The following is a 9,021-nucleotide window of genomic DNA, read 5'->3' as shown; positions in this document are numbered from 1 at the left end:
TGTTCTTCTCGTCTGTACTTTGCTCCCTCACCAAACACTTGGGGTAACGTAGTGATGATGATGTTAATTGCTTAATGAACGAAACCATCCTCTCTTCTCCACTGTGTTCATGTGACCAATATGAATTTCGTGTCCTTTACATTCTGATTTCTGGCTCATTTTGTCCCTGTTCCAGGTTTGGACCCGTTGCCGGTGTCAGCCCCTGAGCGGTTGAACATCTCCATCTCTCCCCGGTCGTTAGCATAACTGATGCGAGAAAAACCCTCGGGAACCATTCTGGACTTCAGCTGAAACGACCTTCCGACCTCTTACTAATTACTGTTATTTCCATAAATGTTACTGGTGGGCAACATCTATTACAACATCCGTTCTAGCCAACGTGCAATAAACTACATTATATAAGCATGTAGGGTTTATGTGAATAAAATCAGCTACATTATTATTGTTGGACTACCAGTAATAATAATAATAATATAAATATAGCTGTCTTTCCAGGACTCACAGCCACAAAATTTGACCAGTTCCACAACCTTCCGCAACCACATCATTGACCCCTGTGCTCCTCCTCGCAAAATTTTCCTGTTTGACGAAGAGAGCAGGAGGCGACACACAGCAGTGCTGAACGCTCCTCAAAACCCCTGGAGACAAGGAATGACCCTGCAAGCCCAGAAGGGGGATTTTTCCAAGGGGGCCGAGACGTGGGCCAGCGTGACCAGAGGAGCCGGTGCCGAGCAGCCAGTAGCAGAGCAGAGCAGGTGAGATCGGCTGTGAGGAGGAGTCACAGCAAGGAGAAGGTCCCCAAAGAGGTGATGTAATGTGCTTCTGGAGAATGATGTCATTCACATGGAGCTGGCCTCGATTTAAAGAGCCAAGGGGTCCAATGTGAATTGCTGCTTGTGCATCAGCTGTAGCCCAACAGGGACTCGGCCGAAGTATAAAAATATGTGATAAGGGACATCCTTAAGGATGCGGCACGGGACTGAGCATGTTTGTAAGCGTGGAAAACGCCGCGGTGGCCGTAGCGTGAAGTTTTTACCCAGCTCATGGCGGAAAAGGCTATGTAAAAGCACCCAGCTCATGTCAGCATGTGTGTAACACCATATGCAGAGCTGCTTTCTGACACACTGCCGCTAGTGCTGTCGTGTCCAGAGCCGTGAGAGCTGCTTGGCACGATAGATGAAATGCACCCGAAAACCTTTTTGCCCTGTACTAGTCACATACTGCAACAGACTGACTGACACTGGATGAGCAGTGGATGAGCACTGGGCAGCCAGTGAGCCACTCGCTTCCACCAAGGAAGACATCTGGATATAAGGAAACACGCAAGAGACAGACGGTTTGTGAAGAAAACAAGCAGATCAACACTCCAGATCCTTAGCACTACTGCTGTTGTACTGTGCTACACGTGAGCCTCTGGTGCCCCTAGAGGCCCTACGTGCTACTACAGTATGGTCCATTTACCCAAACCAGAAAGGGAAGTCAAGATAATGCTCTTGTGCACAGGTGTATTTTCCAGAAGTCTGCGAGTCCTGCAACTAACAGGCAAAGTCATCTCTTGCTGACCGGTTCCCACTGAGATGCGAGCACCAGTCGACCGGGCGGTTCAGATGAGGAAGGGCTGGTAAAGAACTAATGGAGGCTGTGTGGCCATGGGGACAGCAGGAGACACAAGTCAGACACACAGGCACAAACATAACCTCGGCAAAGAAAAACACAAAGCTGGTGTTCATCTGACCTCTTTACTGAACTGCAAACAAAATCACAAACACAAACGCAGCTGCTGGTGGAAACAGGAAGTCAGCTCACCAGGGATCAACAGAATTCAGCGATGTGAAGTCAAGGGTCAGCGCCAACCAATCACAGCAGAGCAATCTTCTCAGCATCAGAAGCCTTGCAAAGGCAAGTCCACAGGCGGTCAGAACACGCTGTGCTCCTCCTCCATTCAACACACATAACAGTGCAAGCTCAGCACAGCAATCTGCCTCACTCGTGTGCATGCACACGCAGCTGCTTCAACAAAAAAAGTCACTTCCACACGTCTGCACTTGTGCTTGCAGAAGAGCACTGTTAAATTTGAGCAAAACAACTGGGTTTCAACTTGTTTGAGAAACTAATGAACCACCTCAACACAGTCTATCAGGGGCTGTTTGTGCTGCTGTGTGTATCAGGATATTAGTGTGGTGCGGTGTGTGTGTGTCTGTGTGAGGTGCAGTCTATTTGGGATATGTGTGTGTGTATCACAGGGTGTGCAGAGGAAGGTTCTGGGGGGGCTCTGCTGGGGGGACATTCTGAGCATCTGCATCAACAACTTGAGGAACATGGTGGTTTGGATCTGGAGAGAGAGAGAGAGAGGCACGCAGTCTGAGTCCACAGGCAACCCCCACCTCCATCCACAGACTGTCCATCACTCACCTTCAGGTTTCTTTGTATCTGGGTGGAACTGCAGCTCCCCGTTGGTGCCTGCAGGTGGTACCACCTGCACAACCTGCTGGTTCTTCTGCCTTTGGGACATTTCCATCACGGCCTCCACAGGCGAGAGGAGAAGAGGAAGGTTAATGCTCCAGATGAGAAGCACAGATTTTGGTGACAGACAGGGGTAAAGACAGGCTCTCCTACCTGCTGATACTCCTTCTTCTGAGCCTCCAGCGCTTTGCTCCTCTCATTTAGCAGCTCCTGCTCCTGCCGCAGAGATGCTGCCTTCCTGCTGAGCTCCGCCTCCTTCTCCAGGAGCTCTGCCTCAAACTGCTGAAGCTCCGTCTCAGAGTAAACTGGCTTGGTTTCATCCAGGGTCTTCAACAGATGGCAAGCAAGAGCTATAAACGGGGCTGGACCACTTGGTCCAAGATGGAGTGGCTCTCATCTCCTGACTCCTCCTCACCTGCCACTCCTTAGGACTGGTGAACTCCTTCTTCTCTGTTGACTTGAGGAACTCCTCCAGGCTAACGAGCCGATCGTGGTTGAGATCCACCTGACAAAACAAACGTTTTGTGAAAGGACAAAAAGTTCTGTACCAGGGGACACTTGGTCACCCACGTGTGAGCAAAACAAAGGAGGGACTGACGTTCTTCATCACATGCTCTCTCATCCTGAGCCGCTCCTCCTCCATCTCCATCATGTCATCTTCCTCATTCCTTGGGTCATACACCTTCTCCAGCTGAGGAAAAAAATGCAATGACAGAATGACATTTGTGGCAAAAGTGGGATAAACATTTAGGGGAAAAAAAAAAATGTGGAGCTGGAAAGGGGAAATACCTCTTTTGTGAAAAGGGCCTCCAGCTCCTGTTCATCAAGAACTCCATCTTCATTTGTGTCTGAGGAAGAAAATAGAGTCAAGATGCTGAATCGAGGCTTCGCGGGACCAGTCAACGGGACCTTTAGGAACGCACCACTAGATGGAAAAACCTAAGTATTCTCTAAATTGGCAATTGCAAGAGAGAAGCCGCAGAAACTTAAGAGTCTCATTTTCACATTAGAAGGAGAACAGCAGACCATGGAGCTTAAAGAAGGTTTTGGGGTTGAACTCCTTGGGGTCCAAGCCATCAGTCTCCTCCCACACCTCCTGGAGCTGAGCCACACTGCCCTACAGGGAGAAGAGAAGGTCAAGCGTCAAGGCAAGATTATCAATGGCCGATTTCATTGCGCACAACATAGATGACCACCTGTCCCACCCAAAGCTTTCCCACACCCCACGCCTCTCAGGTAAATTATTAAATAACAAATAGCAACAACTAATCTCTCACTGGGGCGTTGACTTTGGGGTGCTGCCGGTGCTTCTCCTCGAGCTCCCGAAGTCTCTGCTCCTCTTTCTCCCGCTTCTCCTGGTCCAGACCCTTGAGGTACTGCCGCCTCTCGTGCTCCTTCAGCATTTCATAGCGCTTAAACTCCTCGTGCCGCTCGGCGTCGTAGTTCTCCAGGTCCTTGGTGGCCTGCCAACAAAGAGGTATGTTTATGCTGGAAAGACCAGGCCACCTGCACAGCTGCACACTGCTCCGCGGGTACCAAAAGGGGACGCTAAGGCCCGTTACCGTGGCGATGAGCAACTCCAGGTCTTTGGCCTCAAATGTATTTTGGTTGTGTGGATCCAGGTGTTCAAATTGCTTCAGCAGAGTAATGTGGTCCATCTGCAGACCTTCATGACAGAGAGAGAGTGAGGTGGGTATGCAAGGGACACACAAACACACAGAGATGGCCACACTCTTACTGTGTGTGTTTGTGCTGTCCAGCTTGGCCTTGAGCAGCATCCGCAGCCGTGATACTTCTTGTCTCTTCAGCTCGTCCAGTCGTGTCCTCACGTGGTGGCCCACCAAGTCCAGCTCCTTGCTGAGACGTCCATTCTGGCATGCGCACGCACACACACACACACATACGCAAGGATTTCAGGCCGTCACACTGCTGAAAACACACACACACACACACACACACAGGGTGGCGGTGGCTCACCTTGATGTCCTCTGTGTTGGCCGTCTGCAGCTTCTCCCTGAAGTGCGGGTCGGTCTCCAGCACCTCTATCACCTCACGCAGGTACCTGTCGTAGTACAGGCCCGTGTCCTGGGGGGGGGGGTGAGGGCACATGGATCAGCACCTCTTTCCACAGCACAGCCATCATACGGCATGTGACAGATGGCAATTTACCACGCTCTCTTCGGCCTTCTCTGCCTGGGGGGGCTGCGCATCGTGGGAGGCAGCATTGCGGTCAATGGGCACCGACCACACAGCCAGAGAGAGGGACAGGAGCAGCAGACAGTACGGAGCTGCGGTCATCCTGAGAGGGGGAGACAGGAACGCAGGCGGTTAAAGCACACGGAGCGAGATCTCGCAGTGCATGATGATCACATACTGGAACTACAAGCTGAGCGATGCTGGACACACACTACAGGACAGGACAGGTACAGGACAGACACAGAAAAACACAGATACAGAATCTATATAATAGATCATACAGAGTGAGATATTTTACGGGACAGGGAGAGAGACACAAAAATGCAGGTACAAGGCACACAGACAAGTAGTAAACACAGAAGTACTAGGGCAAATCACGGAAAACCACTGACAGGAGATATTACACAGGAGTCTCCTGCCTAAGGAGACAGACAGACACACACACACCCGGGTTCTCCTCCAGTGACCACTTGCTACGATAATAACACGCAACACACAAGTCGGTTTCTTTCAGCTCCACACAGCGGCTTGTTCCCACTTCCACGATGGCGGTGCGTGTCGCTCCGCGGTTCTGCACCCCCTCTGTTACGAGTACACTCGATGTGTGCGTGTGTGTGTCTCTCTGTGTGACGAGCTATTTCCCCACTTCCGTGTGACATCGTCACCACCGGTAACGTCATCAAAACGCGACTCAATCTTCCGGCCTCCGATTCATTCATTTATTTATTTATTTAAAAAAAAAAACAACTTTATTGACCAAAACCCACAATTACATGAGTTAGGGTGACGTATCGAACAGGAAACCAGATATTTCAATAACACCAATCTTTACCACCAATAGTATAAGTTTAAAGCGTACAGAATATGTTAAGATTTGGATGTTTTGTTGGACGGAAACCTGTCATCTTTGTCTTATGTTACTACACTAAATGGTACTGGGATTCGAGCTGAACTGAAGTTCAGAAGAAAGTAAAGAGGGATCCGATTGCCTGGGGCTACCACGAGGCAAAAGACAGATGGAAAGACCTCGTGGATAAATGTGTTTGAAGCCCTGAGGATGGACGTTTGCTTTATGGAACTGCATTCTTTTAAAACATATTGTACTTTCTTGTATCTTACCCCTTTGTATATTTATTTTTTATATCTGTTTGTGTGGTTTTTTTTTAGTTGTGCAGTATTTATTCACAGATTTTAGTGGTTTGGGTTTGTGCACTTTTAACTAATATTTTTAACTTATATAGGTTATTTGTATAAGTGTTACTCATAGATTTTAATGGCTTTGTTTTACTATGTGGTTTTGTGCCTGAGTTTTATATTGATTATTTATGTGTATGTTTGTTCTGTATTTATTTGTCTGGTTTTAGGGGTATGACCAAGTTTTATGTTGTAATTTAGAAGTATTTTATGTGTTTTGAAGGAAACGTGTATTAAGATGATGACTTCAGCTAAGCTGCTACTGGGGGACAGTCCTTTTGGGTATGTTGGTGTGGGGAAGACATGGGTCAGTTGTATTTTTTGATGTCAGAAAGGGATTGTCATGGGAAAGACTTTGTCTTGATAATGTGTTTTATGTAATGGTTGCTTAGCAACTTTTGTTGACCAACTGTAGGAAAATGGTATTGGGTTTGTTGGATTGTGGATTTTAATGTGTTGTTTTGGTTTTGTATTATTGATAACTTTATTAAATAAAGTTTAAAAAAAAAAAAACTGACTCACTGTGTTAGAGATGCCGATGGCATTGACTTGATAATATCATGAAGGGACTGTCCCCCACCCCTCCGCGAACCGCCACCTTATCGAGGTGGAGGGGTTTGAGTGCCTGAATGATCTCAGGAGCTATGTTGCCGGGGGCTGTATGCCCCTGGTAGGGTCTCCCAAGGCAAACAGGTCCTGGGTGACAGACGAGACAAAGCGCAGTTCAAAATCCCCTTATGACGATTAAATCAAGGATCTCGTTCACCCCGCCCGGTATGGGGTCACCGGGGCCCCACCCTGGAGCCAGGCCTGGGGGGGGGCTCGCATGCGAGCGCCTGGTGGCCAGGTCTATGCCCACGGGGCCTGGCCGGGCTTAGCCCAAAGCCAAGACGTGGAGCCGCTCTTCGGTGGGCTCACCACCTGACGGAGAGGCCGTAAGGGGCCGGTGCGTTGTGATTTGGGCGGTGGTCGGGGCCGAGTCCCAGGGTGAGAGGCGGCGGGCGGGTGTGGGCTTATTAATAGCCCCCCAGTTTAGCCGCCATGTGTTGGAGTCTATCCCGGTGAATGAGAGGGTCATCTCCCTGCGCCTTTGGGTCAGGGAACGGTCTCTCACTGTCGTTTGTGCTTATGCGCCTAGCGGCAGTGTAGAGTACCCGGCCTTTTTAGAGTCCTTGGGGGGCGTGCTGGAAAGCGCTCCCACTGGGGAGTCTGTCGTTCTACTGGAGGACTTTAACGCCCACGTGGGCAGCAACAGTGACACCTGGAGGGGCGTGATTGGGAGGAACGGCCTCCCTGATCTGAACCCGAGCGGTGAGTTGTTATTGGATTTCTGTGCTAGTCACGGTTTGTCCATAACAAACACCATGTTCATGCATAAGGGTGTCCATCAGTGCACTTGGCACCAGGACACCCTAGGTCGGAGGTCGATGATCGACTTTGTAGTCGTTTCTTCTGATCTTCGGCCATATGTCTTGGACACTCGGGTGAAGAGAGGGGCTGAGCTGTCAACTGATCACCACCTGGTGGTGAGTTGGATTCGATGGCGGGGGAAAAAGCTGGACAGACCTGGCAGGCCCAAACGCATAGTGAGGGTCTGTTTGGAACGTTTGGCGGAGGCCCCTGTCAGAGAGGTCTTCAACTCCCACCTCCAACAGAGCTTCAACTAGGTCCTGAGGGAGACTGGGGACATTGAGTCCGAATGGACTATGTTCCACACCTCCATTGTCAGGGCGGTGGTTCGGAGCTGCAGCCATAAAGTCTCCGGCACCTGTCGCGGCGGCAATCCCCGAACACGGTGGTGGACACCGGAGGTAAGGGATGCCGTCAAGCTGAAGAAGGAGTTCTATCGGGCCTGGCTGGCTCATAGGACTTCTGAAGCAGCTGACGGGTACCGGCGGACCAGACGGAGTGCGGCTCTGGCAGTCGCCGCGGCAAAAACTCGGGCTTGGGAGGAGTTCGGTGAGGCCATGGAGGAAGACTTTCGGTCGGCCTCAAAGAGATTCTGGCAAACCGTCCGGCGACTCAGAGGGGGGAAGCAGTGTTCTTCCAACGCTGTTTACAGTGGAAGTGGTGCACTGCTGACCTCAACTGAGGATGTCCTCGGGCGGTGGAAGGAGTACTTTGAGGATCTCCTCAATCCCTTCGACACGCCTTCCGTAGAGGAAGCTGAGGCCGGGGACTCGGAGGGGGACTCGTCCATTACCCTGGTTGAAGTTGCTGAGGTAGTAAAAAAACTCCTCGGTGGCAAGGCTCCGGGGGTGGATGAGATCCGCCCCGAGTTTCTCAAGTCTCTGGATGTTGTGGGGCTGTCTTGGTTGACACGCCTCTGCAGCATCGCGTGGAGTTCGGGAACGGTGCCTCTGGACTGGCAGACCGGGGTGGTGGTCCCTCTTTTTAAGAAGGGGGACCGGAGATTGTGTTCCAACTATAGGGGGATGACACTCTTTAGCCTCCCTGGGAAAGTCTATGCCGGGGTACTGGAAAGGAGAATCCGACCGATAGTCGAACCTCGGATCCAGGAGGAGCAATGTGGTTTTCGCCCTGGCCGTGGAACACTGGACCAGCTCTATACCCTCACTAGGGTGCTGGAGGGTTCATGGGAGTTTGCCCAACCAGTCCATATGTGTTTTGTGGACCTGGAGAAGGCATTCGACCGTGTCCCTCGTGGCATCCTGTGGGGGGTACTTCGGGATTATGGGGTTCAGGGCTCGTTGCTACGGGCTGTTCGTTCCCTGTATGACCGGAGCAGGAGCTTGGTTCGCATTGCCGGCAGTAAGTCAGACCTGTTCCCGGTGCATGTTGGACTCCGCCAGGGCTGCCCTTTGTCACCGATTCTGTTCATTATTTTTATGGACAGAATTTCTAGGCGCAGTCAGGGAATGGAGGGTGTCTGTTTTGGTGGCCGCAGGATACCGTCTCTGCTTTTTGCGGACGATGTGGTCCTGTTGGCTTCATCGAATCAATACTTACAGCGTGCACTGGAGAGGTTTGCAGCCGAGTGCGAAGCGGCGGGGATGAGAATCAGCACCTCCAAATCTGAGACCATGGTCCTCAGTCGGAAAAAGGTGGATTGCCCTCTCCGGGTTAGGGGGGAGTTCCTCCCTCAAGTGGAGGAGTTTAAGTATCTCGGGGTCTTGTTCACGAGTGAGGGAAAAATGGAGCGGCAGG

The 9,021-nt window shown here is 50.9% G+C and overlaps 1 protein-coding gene across 2 annotated transcripts; it reads right to left on the bottom strand.

The window, feature by feature from the left end:
- Window positions 1-1,720: 1,720 nt before the first annotated feature.
- On the bottom strand, window positions 1,721-5,315 carry nucb1 (nucleobindin 1). 2 transcript variants are annotated; one of them, XM_018764426.2, is made up of 13 exons: window positions 5,107-5,315; window positions 4,633-4,762; window positions 4,441-4,548; window positions 4,202-4,334; window positions 4,026-4,129; window positions 3,741-3,926; window positions 3,490-3,580; window positions 3,253-3,311; window positions 3,062-3,154; window positions 2,879-2,968; window positions 2,617-2,790; window positions 2,413-2,524; window positions 1,721-2,332 (listed from the first exon to the last, which is right to left on the bottom strand). In XM_018764426.2, exons 2-13 carry the CDS (start codon window positions 4,759-4,761, stop codon window positions 2,238-2,240), a joined length of 1,374 nt encoding a protein of 457 aa, XP_018619942.1. In that variant the 5' UTR covers window position 4,762; window positions 5,107-5,315; the 3' UTR covers window positions 1,721-2,237. The 2 variants fall into 2 exon arrangements, with proteins under 2 accessions (XP_018619942.1, XP_018619943.1); XM_018764427.2 differs by having other exon boundaries at window positions 5,157-5,315.
- Window positions 5,316-9,021: the final 3,706 nt, after the last annotated feature.

The sequence above is a fragment of the Scleropages formosus genome, chromosome 8, assembly GCF_900964775.1.
Source record: "Scleropages formosus chromosome 8, fSclFor1.1, whole genome shotgun sequence".
Lineage (NCBI taxonomy): Eukaryota > Metazoa > Chordata > Actinopteri > Osteoglossiformes > Osteoglossidae > Scleropages > Scleropages formosus.
This window is presented reverse-complemented; position numbering and strand designations above follow the sequence as displayed.

Bases quoted from the DNA above. Each gene is read 5' to 3' on its own strand.
- nucb1 (XM_018764426.2), bottom strand. From the start codon at position 4,761: ATGACCGCAGCTCCGTACTGTCTGCTGCTCCTGTCCCTCTCTCTGGCT. The intron at 4,549-4,632 runs GTAAATTGCCAT...CCCCCCCCCCAG, and splicing joins AGAAGGCCGAAGAGAGCGTG to GACACGGGCCTGTACTACGA. The intron at 2,333-2,412 runs GTGAGTGATGGA...CTCTCTCTCCAG, and splicing joins AGATACAAAGAAACCTGAAG to ATCCAAACCACCATGTTCCT.